Genomic DNA, 18,641 nt, shown 5'->3' with positions numbered 1-18,641 from the left:
AATGCAGCTTCCCTAGAGCTAAATAAACTGCTCAAGTCTCTGCTCGGTCCCTTCTGTGACAGGAAGTTCGTTTTCTTATATCCTCTTTGAGGCCCAAGGGAAAGTTATCACTTCTTATCAGCCACTCTGGGGTGGTGGCCTCTGTCCACCCTGTAAGGACATCCCTAGGCAGAAGAGGGCTCAGGCTGGGGTGGAGGTGGCAGCTTGGGGCAGCCCCCTACCTGACTCTACCCAGAGGAGGGTGAAGAGCTGCTCATGTTACCTGGATTCTCCTGCCTCCTCCCTCTATCCCCAGCCCTGCAAGCATCAGCCCATTCTCCAGGTGAAAAAAGTGAAGTCCACACTGACAAAGCCACTCCCTCAATTTGTACTTGAGTAACCCAACTTCAGGTCAGGGCTGCTCAAGGCGAGCCCCATCCCAACTCCTCCTAGAGGCCTGAAGGGGGCCCAGGGAAGTGATTCAACTCCCCACTCTCCCTCATGTTGTTGCCTTCTGCCCACACAAGGAGTAAAGTCAGCCTGGGCCCCTCTCCTGGCCACCCCCACAGAATGGCCGCCTGGCCCTGGCTCTGCAGCCGGCCAGCACTCAGCACACCCTGAGTGGCTTCCAGAAGCCTCGGTCCTGTGGGCACCTTTCCCAGTCACTTTTTTTTTATTTAATTATTTTTTTGGTAATAAGGAAAAGTCACTCTTTGCACAGAACAGACGGTATTTTCTTTGTTCCCCATAATGTTCAAAGCGTTTTGTGGCTTCAGGCCTGAAAGCCAAGCCAAATTCTTTCCTTGTGCAGATGCCTTGTGAAGTTGGAAGCAGCTGGGGAAACTGAGCCTGAACCTCAGTTTCCCCAGCAGGGGTGAGCAGTTCCTCTCATACTGGGGCTTGGGGCGCCAGGATGGGCTAGCCCTCCAAAGAGTGCTCAGACCTGGCCGTGAGGGAAGTAATACACAGATAATACATATCAGGGATCCCAGAGAAAGTGATGGGGGCCCAGTGCAGAACATGGCAAGATCCTTTCCATGCTCCAGGTAGTCAGAGAAGCTTCCAGGCAGAGAGGGGCCAGTGGAGCTGAGCCTGGAAGGACAAGGCAGAATTTACGCCTTGTCTGCAGAAAGGGCTTTCCAGGTGGAGGGAAGAACGTGGGCAAAGGTAACTCCATCTTGGCCTGGGAATAAGTCTCCAGAAACGACATGACCTGGAATTCACCTAAAGGTAATTTGAAGATAGCTCCCAGCCCAGATGTGTGATTCTTGTCAGGGGGAAACAGAAAGAAAATAGGGAAAGGAGATGGGACAGAGGAGACGAGAAGCAAAATCTCTGAGGTGGTCGGAAAATTCAAACATGAGGTTCCGAGCGTTAGGGACCTGCAAGCCTTGGTTCCGGGGAGCTGCAGCGCCTCTGTCCGTGAACCCGATGGCCCTGCGTGACTTTGGAGGAGTCCAGAGAAAGGACAGCCACAGATGGACAAGTGGGTTCCACAGGTAGACTCAGGCCTGTGGAGGCTGATCCTGGCTCATCTGGAGAAGGACCCTCTCTTGGCAAGTGTACAAAGGGCTCTCCCTGACCAGAGATGGCAAACCCAGGCCTGAGGACCTCCAGGGGATTCACTCATTTGGTGGGAACTGGGCCCCAACATTCCGTCTTCCTTAGGTTCTTGGGACCCTATAACAGAGCAATACTGATAATTCCACCATGGTTGGCATCCTCCCCTTCGCTCTCTTGGGAGACAAGGTGGGCAGAAGCCCCTCCCCAACTGGGGATCAGAGCCGGGTGGGAAGTCAGGCAGGAAGGATTCTGAACGGGGCACCGCTGATCAAGCCTTATTTAATACCTACTGTTTGCCTCTCTCAGCCTCTTCTAGCTCTCTCCCAGCCCGTGTCTCTTTCATTTCCTGGTAACACCCACGGAGCACCTACTGTGTGCAGGCACCCACCTCTGTGCGGTAGAGGTGCCCCTGCCCCAAATCCCTGTCAGGTGGAGAGGGACTCCCGTCAAAAGCAGGTCATGACCTCAGGCAGTGAGAGCCCGGGCAGCAGTGACGTGGAGGGTCAGGGCCACCCCTGACAGGACGATGAAGCCACATTCTCCACCTGTCTGTCTCCAGTGTCTCTCCCCGATATCTCTGCCTCTGGGTCGGGGTCTCTGTCCCCATCCTTAAGGGGCCCTTAACGCCCTCCCGCCGGTCCTGTCCCGCCCGCCTCCCGGCTTCCGCCCCTCCCTCTCCCCCTCCCCCCCGCGCCGCGGAGGGCCGGCAGGGGGCGCTGCGGGGCGGCCTCGGCGGCCCCGGGAGGCGGGGCGGGCGGCTGCCGCGTCGGGACCGGCCGCGATGGGACCGGAGGCGGCGCGGGCGGCGGCGGAGGCGCAGACAAAGGCGCGGGCGGTGCGGAGGGCGGCGCGGAGGGCGGCGCGGAGGGCGCGGGCCCCGGAGCCAGCAAGCGAGCGGGGCGCCCGGCTGCGGGGAGTCGGCGCCGCGGGGCAGCACCCGACTCGCGCCCGGACACTCGCGGGGCGCCGAGCTCGCAGGGTGAGCCCGGCTGTCCGAGCCTGCGCCGGGGACGCGGGGGGCCCGAGGTGCCAGGGCCAGGGGGAGGGCGCGGGGGTCCCCGAAATTCCGGACAGGGAGGCTGGGGGCGGCTCGGGGAGCCCCGAAATTCCCGGGCTTGAGAGGGCGCAGGGACCCCGAAGTTCCGGAGTCGGGGTCGGAGAGGGCACAGTGCGAGGGGTTCCCAAAGTTCCGGACCGGGCGTTGGAAGAGGCTGCGGTGTCCCCGACGTTCCGGGCCTGGGGTAGGGAGGCGGCACGAGGGGATCCCGAAATTCTGGACCCGGGGCTGGAGAGGTGGCAGGGAGTCCCCGAAATTTAGGAGTCGGAGGTGGCGCGAGGAATCCCCGAAGTTCTGAACCTGGGGTTGGAGGAGGCGGAGAACGTGTCCCTGAAGTTCTGGACCCGGAGTTGGGTCGGAAGTTCCCGGGTCGAGGGTGGCACTTCCCGAAATCGGGGCGCGTATTGGGCGCCCCGCTTCTGACGCGGATGGGAACTCCTTCCTTACCGAATATCAGGCCCCCCGGACTGGGGCGCATGGGGTGGGGCTTCGCCCCCACAGGCGACTGGGGATCCTGGGCACCGGGCGGGGTCGGGGCCTCCTCCGGGAGCCCCGTGGGTCGGCGGCGTCCGAGGCACATGACTAGTTGGTGAGTAACTTTCCCCAAAGCTGCAAGTCGCGGCAGGACCGTCAGGGCCGGAAGGGCCTGAGTTTCTGGGACCCCTGCACCCTGGAACCCTGCTTTGTGCCCCAGGACCTGCTCCCAACCCAGGACAGAGCGGCCGCCCCTCCCCCACACAGGGGCTCCGGTTTCAGACCCTGTGACCCGGGCAGCAGCTGCCCAGGACAGGGTGGGGGGGCATCCCTCCTCTGACCAAGGAGACCGCTCCGCGGGGGACCTCCCTTCCCCCACTTTGCCACCTCCCTTCCCCGGGCCCCTCCTGGTCCCCTACAGATCTCCCGGATTCAGGTTTTGCCGGCACAGAGGTGAGGGTCAGGAATTCTTCAGGGTAGCCATTCCTGGTTTCTGTGGGGTTGTGTCTAGAGGCACCAAGAGGGGCTGGGGAGCCCCCTCTCGCAATCCTTGATGCCACCCAGCCCTGCATGGTACTGGGATTGAGTGGGTATGGGTGATCAGGTAGTGGGTACCAGGATAAACTTGTCTGGCTACATCTTATCTTTTTAACTAGGCTGGGAGCTCCCTGGGGATTTGGACTCTGACTCCAAGGTGTGCCTCTGCCCTAGAGTGGAAGCTGAGGGGTCCCCCTGTGGGTTCTGGAGGGGACTGGCCTCCCAGTAGGCACCTGGTGCTGCCCCACATTTTGTTGGAGATCCTGGTTTGGGGAGTGATGAGTGAATGTGGCAGAAAATACCAAGCAGGGGTTCACCTTAGCCTTCTCTACCTAGCCCCAAGATTGAGGGGGTGTCACTGGGGGTTCAGTAACCAGCATGCTGAGAAGTTTATGCTGGGATATCAGGGGCCACCTGGCTCCTCTCAAGAGAGCCATTTCCTGCTTGGGGTGTGTGGGGGCTTCCACCAGATGGAGAGGGACAGGGTCTTTTTGCTCTGAGTGATCGATCTGCTGATTCCCTTACCTTTTTGATTGGCATTCTGTGAATGGTGTCCTTGGCGGTAGGTCCTGAGTTTGGATCTGCTTGGTTTCCTTAAACCTGTCCTGAGGGACACTCACAAGCCCCGCCTCCCCACAGAGACTGAGCCGGCAGCTCCTGCTATCCCTCTGGCTGCCTCTTGGAGCCCACCCAGCCCAGCCTGACCAATGTCCACAGCCAGGTGAGCCCCTGCCTCCTCAGCTTGGTCCTGAGTCCCCTGGGGGATGCCCAGCCCCACTGAGAACGCTCTCCCCATGCAGGGAGCAGCCCATCTTCAGCACACGGGCACACGTGTTCCAGATTGACCCGGCCACCAAGCGGAACTGGATCCCCGCGGGCAAGCACGCACTCACTGTCTCCTACTTCTATGATGCCACCCGCAATGTCTACCGAATCATCAGCATTGGGGGTGCCAAGGTCCTGGCAGGGCCTGGGTGGGGTGGCAGACTCCTGGGGTCTCAGAGACAGGCCTGGGTCTGGTCATTACCTTGCTGTGTGCCTGGGGGGCTGGGGGTTGGGAGGAGCCCAGAAGCGGTCTCCCTCCTGAAATGGCTCACACCAGGGACCTCCCAGGAGCTAATACGATGTGACACCCTGGGGGTTTCGGGTTCATTATTATCCGTCTCATCAACAATTGAATTTTGTTCCCCCCCCTCTCCCCAGGCCATCATCAACAGCACTGTCACCCCCAACATGACCTTTACCAAAACCTCCCAGAAGTTCGGGCAGTGGGCAGACAGCCGCGCCAACACTGTCTATGGCCTTGGCTTTGCTTCTGAGCAGCATCTGACCCAGGTGGGCTTGCAGGTGGGAGGGACAGGGCTGGGGCTGGGTCTTCTCCCAGGTACACTGGGGCCCCTGGTCAGGTGCTGCAGAACGGGCCTCAGAATTAGACAACCTTCCTGCTTCCCTGGTTCATGTCTCAGCTCTGCTGGCCACCTACTCCAATTTTGGACACACCCTGCCCTTCTCTGGGCGCCTGGCACCGGCTGGGAGTTCCCTCACACACCCTAGCACTACCTTCATCATTGCCTCGCTCCACCCACTGCTGTCTCCAGACTTCAATATTGTCTCATCCCATTGTTTCCCCCGATGGGTAGTGCTTTCTGATTCCTAATGAGATCATGAGGATTCTCTTCGCTTCTAGAAGCTTTCATTTTCCTTTCAGATTTAGGTCTTGAATCAATTTCTGTTGGTGGTAGAAGGCAGGAGTATTTTTTCCCACTGAGTATTCAGTTGCTCTTGGACCCTTTTTTGAGATGATTTCCTCCCCCCATCCCCAATGAAAGGCACTGGCCCCTTTGCCCCGATCAAGGGACTGTCAGTGTGTAAACATTTTCTTTAAAAAATTATTTTCCAACTAAAGAAATCTATTTTAAAATGAAAAACAGTGTATCCTACCCACCCTAATTGGAAAACCGGTATCAGTGGCAAACATTAATACAGTAGGAATGAGAACAGGGCAATTTACGTTCTCACTGGGTACAGGTGTCCTCTCAGAGGCTCTGAGCCAAAGACCTGTTTTCTCTTTGTTATAAAAAGATAGTCACAAGTGTCCCGGGCATTAAAGACAGCAACCACCTGAGGCTCTCCTTGCTGAAATAAGCCTGACCGAGAGGAAAAGCGAGCCCTTTCTCAAGGTGGTTCCATGTAATACACTTCCGTGAACACCCCACCCCCACCAGGATGCTCAGTCTACTCACCAGGACAACATTTTCCAAGCCTTCTGACCACTCTTCCAGTTCATGAGATGAGAGGATATTCATGGCTCCTAAAGCCCCTTCCAAAGTGACAGGGCTGGTGCTGGGTGGGGGTGACCAAGTGGGGCCCTGGGAGAGGGGGCTGGGTTTTCTTTGATTATTTGTTTTGTCCCCCCTCCCCCCAGTTTGCTGAGAAGTTCCAGGAAGTAAAGGAAGCAGCGAGGCTGGCGAGGGAGAAATCTCAGGATGGGGGGGAGCTCACCAGTCCAGCCCTGGGGCTCACTGCCCACCAGGTCAGTACTCCCTGTCCCATGCCTGCCAGTCCCTCAGTTGATACTGAGGGTTGGTGCTGTGCGGGTGCCTAGGACCAAATGCTCACAGATCATGTAAAACTAGACCTACAGCAGGAGCCTTGGAGGGAGCACTTCCTGGGGTCTGGCCTAGCATTGAATCACAAAAGGCCTGGAAACCAGCTTAGTTGGCAGAGTAAAAACCTGGAGGTTGAAATAGCTAAGTAGGGGCCGGGCGGCAGAGTGAAAAACTGTCCTGGGAGCTTTCCCCCATTAATTTATTCAGCATAATTTACTGCCCACCTACTGTGTGCCAGGCCCAGGGCTGGGAAAGAGGGTTACAGAGATGAAAAAGCAGGCTCCTGGTGCAGGCAGTGAATTCAGTCAGCCTGGTAGAGGGCTTCCTGTCTGAATCTTAAAAGCATGTTGAAATTTGGCCCCAGGGAAGGGCATTGCTATGAGGGGATAGCACAGATGTTTCACAGTGCTCCCCTGACCTTTGCAGATTTTGAATATGTCAGTGGGTTTATTTAGACTAGCCTGCATCAGGTGTGCTCCTGGGGGCTTGGTGAGAGCCCAGGCAGGCAAGGTGGGGGTACAGTTCCCGAAACTCTGGCCCAGGGGTCATGGGGAGCCATAGAGGGTGGATGAGGAGAGGAGGGCCTTCGCTCGCATCCCAGCGCTGGAAAGGACAACAGCCCCGACCCCAACCAGGACCTAACCGGTCCTTGACCGAAGCCACCCCCAGTGTGACCCCGATTTTACCCACACCCTTAGGTGCCCCCAAGTCCTCTCGTCAGCGCCAACGGCCCCGGCGACGAAAAACTGTTCCGTAGCCAGAGTGCGGACGTCCCCGGCCCCGCCGAGCGCGAGCGGCTCAAGAAGATGCTGTCCGAGGGGTGAGGGGGGTAGGGCGGGCACAGGGTGTGGCGGGACGGAAGGCGCCGAGAGGACCTTCTCTGAAGCCGGTGCGGCGCGACGGGCCGCGGGATCTGACTGTGTACCCAAGGCCCGGGAAGGCCAGGGGGCTGACTCGGGTCCTGCCCCTTCTGGAGCGGACCTCGCCCCTCGAACGCCCTCCCCCTTTGACCACGCCTTCTAGGGGCGGACCCTGCCTCGACCGCGCCTCCCCGACAAAATTCAAAACCCACCCGGGCCTCCCGGGCCTCCCAACCCTCACCCGGTTCTGAGCCCGCCCCGATGGGCTGACCCCGCCCCCCGGCAAGACCGCGCTCGTCCGGGACGTCCCCACCCATGGCCCCGCCCCCGGCACCGCCCCACCCCCTAGCTCCGCCCCGCCCTGCCCCTGTCCCCTACCCGGTGCGGCCCGGCCTCGCCCCCGCCAACCCCCGCGTCCCTGCAGCTCGGTGGGCGAGGTGCAGTGGGAGGCCGAGTTCTTCGCGCTGCAGGACAGCAACAACAAGTTGGCGGGCGCCCTGCGAGAAGCCAACGCCGCCGCCGCCCAGTGGAGACAGCAGCTGGAGGCCCAGCGGGCCGAGGCCGAGAGGTTGAGGCAGCGGGTGAGGGGACCCCTTCCAGAGACTCCAAGTGGCCCCGGCAGGCAGCTGGGGAGCCCCTGCCTCCGCATGTCCTCTCCGTCCTGGGTTCACTGCCTGGCTGTGTGATCTCTGCAGGTCGTTTCCCTGAGCCTCAGTTTCTTGTTCTGTATTATGGGTCTGAGAGAATGCCAACCTTTGTCAAACCCTAAAGTCCTACCTGCTGCGAGGTGGTAGCCCCAGTCATAGGGGGTGAGTGCCTTGTCATGGGTGTGACGGAGCAAGGGACAGATTCCCCAGGGGTCAGGAGAGTGCAGGCTGGGGTGTCGGGGGCTGACTTTCCTGTGTGCACAGGTAGCTGAGCTGGAGGCCCAGGCAGCCGCCGAGCCCCCCTCAGTCAGTGAGAAGGAAGGGCCAGGTCAGTCGCTGGAGCAGCTGGAGGCATTGGTGCAAACCAAGGACCAGGTGAGCACTGAACATGTGTCCCTGGGCTTCATCTTCCCTGACCTCCCACAGGGGAGCCAGGACCCCCAGAATAGACCCTGGGAACTCTTCTCTAGGAGATCCAGACGCTGAAGAGCCAGACTGGTGGTCCCCGTGAGGCCGTGGAGGCCACCGAGCGCGAGGAGACGCAGCAGAAAGTGCAGGTGTGTGTTGCTGTCACTGGGTGGGGTGACTGCACAGGGGCAGCCAGTCCCTGCTGTGGGACAGACCCGGGATCTTTCCTTCCTGATGGGTCCCGAGCAGCTGTGTGCCTCTCTGAGCCTCAGTTTCTTCCCCTGTAAGTGGGGTCAGAGATTTACCTAAGGTTGTGAAGGATTGGGAGGACCAGGGGTATGGAAAGTCTGAGTTGCAGCCAGTGTTTTGTAAAGGACAGTTGTTATTAGTACAATGTTTCGTATTTTTTGATGCAACAAGAAATTTTTTTTAAGATTTTATTTGTCAGAGAGAGAGAGGGAGAGAGCACAAGCAGGGAGAGGGGCAGGCAGAGAGAGAGGGAAAAGCAGGCTCCCCGCTGAGCAGGGACCCCCCCCCCCCCGACGAGGGACTTGATCCCAGGATCCCGGGATCATGACCTGAGCCGAAGGCAGAGGCTTAACCAACTGAGCCACCCAGGCGTCCCTCAACAAGAAATTTTTAAAAAGATTGTATTTGACATAGAGCATCAGGGGAGAGGAGGGGCAGAGGGAGAGGGAGAAGCATGCTCCCTGCTGAGCAGGGAGCCCAACATGGAGCTCAATCCCAGGACCCTGAGACCAAGGCGGAAGCAGACGCTTAACCAGTTGAGCCACCCAGGCGCCCCTCAACGAGCAATTTTTGAGTCCCTGCTGAATTGCCATGCTTCACCCCATCAAACCCTCAGGTCCAGGAGCCTGCATTTGTACCCAGGTCTGACTGGCCTGGCTTTCACTGAAGACTTTATCTGAGAAATGTTCATGGGGCATGTCCTGTGAGTCCAGCAGGTGAAGAGGGGGATCTGGGGACCCAGAAGAGAGAAGTTGGGGAGATGCTCCCTGTTGTCTCCGGGGCAGAGTGCTCAGCCTGTGCAGAGGCCCTGAGGTGGGGAGAAACTCAACATGTACAAGGATCCACAAGGAAGCCAGCAAGTCCGAGCTGGAATGAATAAGGAAAGGGAGGGAGGGATGTGGATTTTGTTCCCAGCCTGATGGGTCACAGAGGGGTTTTGAGCAGAAGAGGGATGTGATCAGTTCTATTACCTTTAAATTGGCTAAGGGCTTAGGGAGTGTCTTGGGCAGAAGCTGCAGGAAGGATAAGAGATGAAGGGGGCATGGCATGGCCCAGAGTGGGGTCTGATGGGATGGCATTCAGATGCTGGATGCCCCAAGCAGGGCCGGTGACTCTAGAAACTTGCTGGGACTCCAAATCTTGTCTACCCTCTCGCTGCAGGACCTGGAGACCCGCAATGCCGAGCTGGAGCACCAGCTGCGGGCAACGGAGCGCAGCCTGGAGGAGGCGCGGGCCGAGCGGGAACGGGCGCGGGCTGAGGTGGGCCGGGCCGCACAGCTGCTGGACGTCAGGCTGTTTGAGCTGAGCGAGCTGCGAGAGGGCCTTGCCCGCCTGGCAGAGGGCACACCCTGAGCCTGGCTGCAGGGTCTGCGTGGGAGCTGGGGCCTGCAGGAGCTGGTTTTAGACGCATGATTCCCGCCTGGGGCACGAGCCAGGCCGCGGGCGGCACAGTGGGCTGTTCACCCTGGCAGGGACTGGGGGGCCCAACTCGGCCTGGGGAGGGCCTGGCTACAGTGCCCCAGCTGGCCCTGGCCGCTCACAGCTCAGGGGCCGTTCCGGGTCTTTTCATTGTGTAGAATTTCTAGAATCCCAGGGCACGTGCTGGTGCCCAGATTACATTTCTAAGAGTGGCTGTGCATGTGTGTGTTATGTGGACACCCAGGCATCTAACCGCCGTCACTGGGCCCCGCTACCCGCTTTCTCTTCGATGCACCTCAGCTGGTCTGTCTTTGTAGGGCTTACTAAGTCACTTACAGGTGAGAAGATTAAGTTTCAGAGCCTGAGGAGCAGGCCCAGGCCACACAGCCAGGAGCCCAGCTCTGCCCAGCATAGCTGTCCCCACCCCCTTGGGCTCAACTCCTATTGTCTGGACCAGTTTGCCCTTAAGTGGCCCTTGGTTAAGCACCCCTCCCTTTATTCTGGCTCCAAGCCCCAAATTCCACCAGGTAGGCAGGTGGGGAAGCTCCTAGAACATGGTAGGTGTTCATGACACACAAGCATCCTGTCACTGAACTTGATGGCCACGTTTGGAAATTGGTGCCCTTGCTGTGCCCATTTTCCAGATGAGGAAGGGGGCTTCTCAAACCCAAGGTCACCTGGCCAGCACTGTAGTTCAAACCTTTGGCCTGGCCCGACGGGAATGGAGAACTGGCAGTGGGGTGGGGGTGACATGATGTTCTGGGGTCCTTGGGAAGCACCAGCAGCTGAACCCTCCTCCCCTGCCCCCACTCCCGCAGTCAGACCAGGAAGTTGAGAGACCCATTTATTAAGTGACTCCTGCAAGCAACACACCTTTGCTCTGGGGCCCTGTACATCCACTACCCCCCCAGGTGACCCAGGGTCACTGTGTGTGCTGCTGGGCCCAACCTCATAGCCAGTGTTCCTTCCTCGTCCACAGCCTGACCCTTGGCAGGGGCTCTGAGAAGGGCCCAGCCGGGGGCTGCAAGGTGGAAAGCTGTGTGGTGCACAACATGGGTGTCCCTGGGTCGCAAGGACAGCGACTGAGCAGGCCCCGGGGGGAGGGGAGGAGCCCTCCCACCGTCAGTTCTGGGAAGGAATCCCAGGCGGGGCTGGTGGGGGCCACTTGGCACTCAAGCCCGACCCTGGCTGGGTGCCGGGGCTGAGTGTGCTCCAGGTGGGGCCCTGGGTGGACGCCCCCGGCGGCTGGCCCCACCAGCCTTCTGCCGCCGCAGCACCTGCTCCACCTTCTCCTTGAAGTGCCGGTTCTTCTGCTTGATCTTGGCCAGTTCAGCCTTACGTCTGGCCTCCAGGTCAGGGTCCTGGCATGGGAGGACCCGCAGGTGGCCGAGCTGCCCAATCTGCCCCCTGCAAGCCCTCCCCCCGCACCCCCACCTGCCAGCTCAGCCCTCACCTTCCCCTCCAGGATCAGCTGCTTCCGCTTATTGATCTCCTTCTTTTCGTCAAAGTTGGCTGCCTCCAGTTTCTGGGGAGGGAAGGAGAGACCATCATGGGGGCCCTCGTGTCAAAGGGGGCACCCTGGGCCCCGAGGCCTCCAGTACTCACGATTTCACACTCCCTCCGCACCACATTGACCTGCGTGAGGATCTGCAGCACCTTGGCCTCCTCCACGGAGAGCTCCTCCAGCTTCTTCTCTGTAGGGGCAGGGGTCCCAAGGGGCGGGAGAGGGCAGACAAGACAAGGGGAGGGATTCTGGCTTGCGAGTGAGCTCCCCATGCAGTGGGGCATGCAAGAATGGGGTCATATCAGAAAAGGGTCAGGTGGACGAGATCTGGGATTGTAGACCTAAAGGAGATCAGCTGTCCTTTATTCGTTGCTGTTAGCAATACTATGAACTTGACTGGAAGTATTTTTTTTTTTTTTAAACGCTATCCTTTAGGGGAGCCTGGCTGGCTCTGTCAGAACAGTGCAAGACTCTTTGATCTTGGCATCATGAGTTCGAGCCCCACGCTGGGGTACAGAGTACTCAAATACTGTCCTTTGCAGTCCAGAGATTCTGAATTTTAGGGCAGTCTGTACAGTGATTACAGATTTTCCAGTGCTTCTTGGTCTGGGCTAGACATTAAAAACCACCCAAGGGTTTTTAAACACACCCAGACCCTGGCCCTGGGGCCTCTGGCTCTCCACAGGGACCATCCATATATCCCAGGCTGAGAAATCAAAGTCCTTTCCCACTGGATGTGGCTTTTGGCGGCTAAGGGCCACTGTGGGAAGCTTTCTTTGATAAGTGGGCCAAAAACCTTCATTTGGGGTTGCAGAGGATGGAAGGTGCAGTTTAAGTTCTGCTCAGTGAGTAGGCCGGCAGGTGTCTGAGGGGGGTGAGTGGGCATCACACCCAGAGGCATCCGCCTCCCCCCAGCCCCTCTCGCACCCCTCCACTCACTGATCTGCTCCTCGATGGCATGGACAAGGTGGATATCATACTGCGTCACCAGGGTGATGGCCTGTCCTTGCCGCCCTGCGAGGACACACCACAGTTACCTGCTATGAGGGAGGAGCCGACAGACAGGCTGTGACTGCTAGGCAGCTCAGGGCCCCTCTTGGTGGGAACAGAGTGAGGGCTTGGTGAACGGGGTGAGGGCAGGTCCCTCCCAGAGGAGACACAGGACACCACGAGAGGTGGCTCTCCTGCCAGGCTGGCCTTACACTGGGGTGGGTGATGTGGTTGATTTCCCTCTGGGGCACGGCTATCAGAGTTTTGTCAGCAATAAGGCTTGACGGGCCTCAGCACAGAGCTGCGCACACTGGTGTATCCAGCCCCTGTTTCTGGGAGGGTGACGGTGTTGGAACAGCGCTCACAGCTGGTGAGGCCCATGACCCTTGGAGCAGCACCAAACAGGCGTCATTCTTGCTACCTGTCATTTGCTGAGGAGATGGGCCCAGAGAGCTGATGTGACCTGTCCCCAGGCCACAGGACAGGAGAGAAGGGCCAGGCCCAGTCTGGCCACCCCAGAATCCCTGCCTACCCCCACTCCAGGCATGACAGAATCTGAGAAACCAGAGCATTCCTGCCTTTGCTTTCAAAAGGATGATTCCCCGAATTTGTGAACACTGCCTCTCACCTGCGGGCTCTATCCCCACATCTTCTCCCACTGGCTCCTGACTTTGGTTCCTCATGGGGTGGGCAGGCCGGAAGGACGTGGGTCCGAAGACCACCCCGCCCTGTCCACTTACCTGCACGGGCTGTCCGGCCAACACGATGTATGTAGATCTTGGGGAGCCCGGGGGTGTTGTGGTTGATAACCACCTGCACTGTGGGAATGTCCAGGCCCCTGGAAGCAGAGGCCAGGCAGTGCCACCATCCACATGGGGAAACCAAGGCGGGGACTCACCCCAGGTCACTCAGCCATGAAGTCGGGACTGCCCCACTTCTTGCCAGGGTCAGCCCTCTGGTCCCTCTGTGGGGGTGCCACTGGGCCAGCACAGGGGAGGGAGTACACTGGGGCTGCTCACCGGGAGGCCACGTCTGTGGCAATCAGGATCCTGTAGATGCTGGACTTGAATTTGGCCAGGGCAGCAAAGCGTTCTTTCTGTGGCCAAGTCGGGGAGAGAATTGGGAAGAACGGGGGTCAGGTGGCATCTCAGCAAACGTTTGAGCACTTATTGTGTGAGGCCTGGGGACAGGGTGGAGTCCAGGCAAGTCCCACCCTCCCAGGGCTCACCCAAGAGGACAGACCAAGGCAAATGGGGGGCAGGAAGTGTTCTAGGCAGAGGGAAGAGTGTGGGCAAAGGCCCTGAGGCTGGGACAAGTTGCCAGGGATAAGGCTAGGGATGGGGGGGTGGGTCTCTGGGGCAGCCTGGTCCCATACCTGTTTCATCATGGAATGCAGAGCCACAGTGGGGAAGCTGAATTTACGCAGCATCATGCACAGGATCTGGCAGGTCCTGGGGGGGAAGGACACGCTGTCAGCCTCTCCAGAGCCAGGGTCTTGGGAAGGCACTCCGCCCCAGCACACCCCAGGACTGCAAGGAGGTGGCCCCGTACAGCTGGTGAAGGAGAAGCAAGGGTGTGGGGTATCCCGCTTGCTGACATCCTCTCTGCCGACCCCTTCCCTGGCCTAAGCCAATGAGAGTCAGCCCTACATCCAGACTTTCCTCTTCTGGTAGCCAATAAATTCTTGGGGGGCAGCAGCCACTCAGGTCATCTCCTCCATGTGAGGTAGGCTGCCTATCTACTCTGGCTCATGCTACAGCTTCCTAACGACCTCCCCAAGAGCTTCAAAGGATTCTGAAGGCCCCTGGGACTGTAGAGAGGAGGGCCTGGGTTTCGGAGCCGACGTGCTGGGCCTTAGTGACACCCCGACATACAGTGAAGAGGCTGCTTCAAGGCCTTCCCGGCTGCTGCAGAGGGCTTCTGGGGAACAGCCAGAGGACCCTGCACCTTCTGGTTAAGAGCGGGTCTGAGGAACCCCAAATCCTGGTCCTGCCTTCCGGAGGGGTGGCCTCAACAAACTGACCTCTCTGGGTTTCCTTGAGTGAATCCTCTGAAATCTCTGGTCTGAGCAGAGGCCCTGGAGTGCCAAGACCAGCGGTGTGCCTCGTACCTCGGGCCTTTGTAAAGGGCTATGGGAGGGCGTCTGAGGAAGAGAGAGGCAGGGCCATGCTCACTTGCACGTGTTGGTAAAGATGATGATGGACCAGTCCTCGTGCTCGTCCTGGAAGTTCTGAATCAGGTGGACCAGATAGGCATCCTTGACCTTCTCAGGCACCAACAGGTAGCGCTGGTCCAGCTCTTCTACTGTACGTACCCTGGGGATGGTGGGGCCTCAGTTTCCCCTACTGCTGAATGGAGTCAATGCCCCTCACCATCCGAGTGCAGTAACCTCTGTTGGGTGTGGCCCCCCACCCCTTGCCTGCCCTGCCCTGCCCCTTGGGACCTGGCTGTGGACTCACGGGGCCTGAGCCTCCCAGAAGAAGGGCTGGTTGGTGGCCAGGCCCTGAAGCTCTCTGAGCGTGTCAGTCAGTGTGGCGCTGAAGAGCAGGGTCTGCCTGCGAGTGGGCACGGCCGCCAAGATGGCCTCCAGGTCGACAGTGAAGTCGGTGCAGCCCTGCTCCAACAGCCGGTCCGCCTCATCCATCACCTGCAGCACCAGTGGCCGGGGGTAGGGGAACAGGGGTGAGAGTGCTGTCCGAGGCCTGCTTCCCCCACATGCCGCCTTCCCAGCTTTGCACACGGGCCCTGGAGCTTTTTCTCCCTCTAGGTCTCGGATATCTGCTCCCTCAAGCATTTCTGCGCCTCAGAGAGGCCCTGCCCCCCACCACCCTGACTACTACAGGCCACCTCTTGTTGATCCCTCAGCTGTCCTTGTCACCCTTCCTAAGGCTCTGCTGGATGGCCTGCGGGACACGTCCCAAATGGATGAATCCGGGCCCCAGGCCGACTCACCAGGAAACGGATCTTCTTTATGCTAAAAGTGTTGGAGCTACGGAGGTGGTCAGCCAGGCGCCCTGGTGTGGCGATGACCACATGTGGTTTCCGGGAGAGCTCCAGGGCCTGGGCCACCATATCTGCAGGTGGAGTGTGAGAGGTGGGTCTGGGTGGGTGGCCTGAGGCCGCGGGGGGTCCCCTACCCAGAGCCTCCCTGGGCCCTCTGTACCCATGCCGCCGACAATGATGCAGTCTTTCAGGCCCAGAGGCTTCCCCAGGACCCGGAACTGCTCTGCAATCTGGTAGGCCAGCTCCCTGTGGGTGTGAAGGGGCCAGGCTGGGTTAGACAGGGGTTGTATGCCTGCCTCCCATTCCCATGTCCATCCCTCAGACCTCCCGGCTGGCCCTCTCCTGTTTACACACCCACCACAGCTCCCAGGTCCTTCTGGATAAAGGCCCTGATATGGAGCACTGGAGCCCGGTTGCGGCCCCCTTCCACAGCTGGGAGCCAGACATCCCACGGCCCCTCTCCCACCGGTCCCACCCGAACTGGCCTCTCCTCCTCGGCAGTGGCCTCAACACCACAGTCACCAAATCCCAAGACCTAAGCGTCAGGCCCCTCTCCCCTGGGGCTGGTCAGTGTCCATGTCCTTTCTTCCCTACCCCTCAGCCCCAGCTCTGCCCAGGCCTCTCCTTGGCCCATGTGCCCACTTCCTGTCCTCCTGTCTTGCCCTCTCCTGCCGACATGCTCACAGAATTGGTTCTAACTCTCAGACTTCTCTCAAGTTGGCTCTAACCTGCCTGGCCCCAATTACCCCAAGTTCCCTGCCTCTCTCACACCTCTGCTTGAACACACTAGCAGTTCCCTCAGCCTAGAATCTCTTTCCCCAACCTTGTCCCTTTGAGAGACCCCTGTCATCCTTTAAGGCATCCCGAGAATGAAGCCTTCCTCGAATCCCCCCTCCCCAGGCCACACCCTCACAGCATACACACTCTCCTACTGGCATTAGAGGACTTACCATGTCAACTGCCATATTTGTCTGCCCAAGAACATGAGATGTGTCTCTATCTTGGGCTACAAGACTACTGATAACTCCAGGGCGCCTGGGTGGCTCAGTTGGTTAGGCGACTGCCTTCGGCTCAGGTCATGATCCCAGAGTCCCGGGATCGAGTCCCGCATCGGGCTCCCTGCTCAGCAGGGAGTCTGCTTCTCCCTCTGACCCTCCCCCCGCTTGTGCTCTCTCACTCTCTCTCTCTCTCTCTCTCTAAATAAATAAAATCTTTAAAAAAAAAAAAGAAGACTACTGATAACTCCTGTCTAACCAGGGCTTGCCATGAGACAAGCCCTATGCTCAGCACTTCTCACACACTATCCTGGTTAATTCTGTACCTCCCTTAAGAGACAGGAATGATTTCTGTCCCCATTTTGTATGTAGGGAAAGTGTGCTCAGAGAGGTAAAAGTGCTTGCCTAAAAACACAGATGGTTAACTCACCCAGAAAGCCTGTGGGGGACTCACCTGGTGGGTGTCAGGACGAGGCAGAAGATGCCATAGGGATCCTCAGACAGCTTCTGCAAGATGGGCAGGACAAATGCTGCTGTCTTGCCACTGCCTGTCTTGGCACAGCCCAAGCAGTCCCGACCTGAGCAGAGGGCAAAGGAACATCAATATACTCCAGGTATAGACAAGTGTTCTACTGGGCACAGTTTATAATAGCTAACGTTCCATGAGCAGTTACCATTATGTCCAAAACTGGCCTATGTCATTTACATTCTGGGCATACAGACAAATTCTAGGAGGGTGCGACCATTATCGTCTCCACTGAACAGAAAGGGAAATGGAGTCTCAGAGATGTGCCCAGAACACACAACCAGTGAGTAGCAGGCTGGAGTGGAACCCACATCCATCCGACCCAAGATGCTACTACTCACTACTTTTTTTTTTTTTTAAGATTTTATTTATTTATTTGACAGAAAGAGAGTGAGAGAGCACAAGCAGGGGGAGCGGCAGAGGGACAGGGAGAAGCGGGCTCCCTGCCCAGCGTTCGATCCCAGGACGCCAGGATCATGACCTGAGCTGAAGGCAGATGCTTAACGGATGGAGCCATCCAGGCACCCTGCTACCGGTCGCTATCTCATTTTGACTCCCTCACAGAGCATCCCAGCTTAGGGAAACCTGAATGCCCTCCCCCAATTTGCATCCTAGGCTCCCTTGCTGATTTCTTCATCTTTGTTTATTTAATCCCTCAACCCTCAACTTGTTACTTCCTAGGCTTCCTAAGGGCCTCTGTCTCTCTCTTTTTTTTTTTATAGAGAGCGGGAAAGCACGGGGAAGGGGCAGAAGCAAAGGGAGAGGGGGAGAGAGAGAATCCCAAGCAGGCTCCACGCAATGCTGGGCTTGCTCTCGACCCTGACAACATAACCTGAGTGGAAATCAAGAGTCTGACGCTCAACGGACTAAGCCACCCAGGTGCCCCTAAGAGCATCTCTTTAATGGCAAACTGGGTTGGGCCAGAGCGGGTAGCCCAGGATTCATGGGACCAGAGTCCTGCATTTACCAGTAATCTTGACACCTCAGTTCCCATTTGTTGTTGTTGTTGTTTTAAAGATTTTTATTTAGTCATTTGACAGAGAGAGACACAGCGAGAGAGGGAACACAAGCAGGGGGAGGGGGAGAGGGAGAAGCAGGCTTCCCGCGGAGCAGGGAGCCTGATGCGGGGCTCGATTCCAGGACCCTAGGATCACGACACGAGCCGAAGGCAGACGCCCAACGACTGAGCCACCCAGGCGCCCCCTCAGTTTCCATTTGTAAAATTAAGATGGTAATGCAAACTACCAAAGTTTTCCAGTAGTATCGACTAGTCATTCATCCCTGGTAGCTGCCAATGTAGAAGGCATTCTTCACGTCGAACAGCTCGTCCACAGGTCACGAAAGTTCTGGGATTATATCACATGTGTGCGGACACACAGGGAGTCAATTGTGCATTCCAAACGCTAACAATGCCCAGTCTACCTTTGGGACCCAGGCTCGCCCATAACGCCCAAGGGTATCCCTCGCCTCGCAAGAGTGGCGTGGGTAAAGGCTGCGCGAAGGAAAGGGAGCCGACGGCGGGGGGGGGCTTCCTGGGGAAGAGGACGAGCCACACTTACCCTCTAGGATGGCGGGGATGCAGCCGAGCTGTACAGGCGTGGGCTGCTTCAAACCCAGCTGCCGACATTGTTCCACAAGCCACGATGACAGCCCGAGCTCCGCGAAGCCAGCCATCCTGCCCGCCAGACCCGTGCGAGCACCCGTGTGAGCTGTGCTTTCCGGCGCGTACCGATGACGTCACAGAAACCCTCCCGTTTACTGGATCGCTCGCTGCGTGGTCCCACCCACCTCTAGCTCGCTCTGCCATTCCCAGCCTCGACC

The 18,641-nt window shown here is 58.4% G+C and overlaps 2 protein-coding genes across 4 annotated transcripts; one reads left to right on the top strand and one right to left on the bottom strand.

Annotated features, from left to right (window-relative positions):
* Window positions 1-2,350: 2,350 nt before the first annotated feature.
* On the top strand, window positions 2,351-10,016 carry HOMER3 (homer scaffold protein 3). 3 transcript variants are annotated; one of them, XM_027586890.2, is made up of 10 exons: window positions 2,351-2,521; window positions 4,250-4,331; window positions 4,411-4,567; window positions 4,814-4,945; window positions 6,036-6,143; window positions 6,918-7,039; window positions 7,504-7,660; window positions 7,991-8,101; window positions 8,197-8,283; window positions 9,545-10,016. In XM_027586890.2, the coding sequence occupies exons 2-10, from the start codon at window positions 4,318-4,320 to the stop codon at window positions 9,734-9,736; spliced, it is 1,080 nt and encodes a 359-aa protein (XP_027442691.1). In that variant the 5' UTR covers window positions 2,351-2,521; window positions 4,250-4,317; the 3' UTR covers window positions 9,737-10,016. The 3 variants fall into 3 exon arrangements, with proteins under 3 accessions (XP_027442691.1, XP_035579656.1, XP_027442693.1); XM_035723763.1 differs by lacking the exon at window positions 2,351-2,521 and adding an exon at window positions 2,550-2,568; XM_027586892.2 differs by lacking the exon at window positions 2,351-2,521 and adding an exon at window positions 3,036-3,188.
* Window positions 10,017-10,633: 617 nt separating this feature from the next.
* DDX49 (DEAD-box helicase 49) lies at window positions 10,634-18,617 on the bottom strand. Its single transcript, XM_027586889.1, has 13 exons — window positions 18,380-18,617; window positions 16,749-16,872; window positions 15,460-15,545; window positions 15,249-15,370; window positions 14,756-14,943; window positions 14,471-14,611; window positions 13,672-13,747; window positions 13,316-13,392; window positions 13,037-13,134; window positions 12,246-12,320; window positions 11,408-11,496; window positions 11,256-11,327; window positions 10,634-11,163 (listed from the first exon to the last, which is right to left on the bottom strand). Exons 1-13 carry the CDS (start codon window positions 18,492-18,494, stop codon window positions 10,975-10,977), a joined length of 1,452 nt encoding a protein of 483 aa, XP_027442690.1. The 5' UTR covers window positions 18,495-18,617; the 3' UTR covers window positions 10,634-10,974.
* Between the last annotated feature and the right edge of the window lie 24 nt (window positions 18,618-18,641).

The sequence above is a fragment of the Zalophus californianus genome, chromosome 1, assembly GCF_009762305.2.
Source record: "Zalophus californianus isolate mZalCal1 chromosome 1, mZalCal1.pri.v2, whole genome shotgun sequence".
Classification (NCBI taxonomy): domain Eukaryota; kingdom Metazoa; phylum Chordata; class Mammalia; order Carnivora; family Otariidae; genus Zalophus; species Zalophus californianus.
Note: the sequence above shows the minus strand (reverse complement) of the source record. Positions and strands in the feature narration are given on the sequence as shown.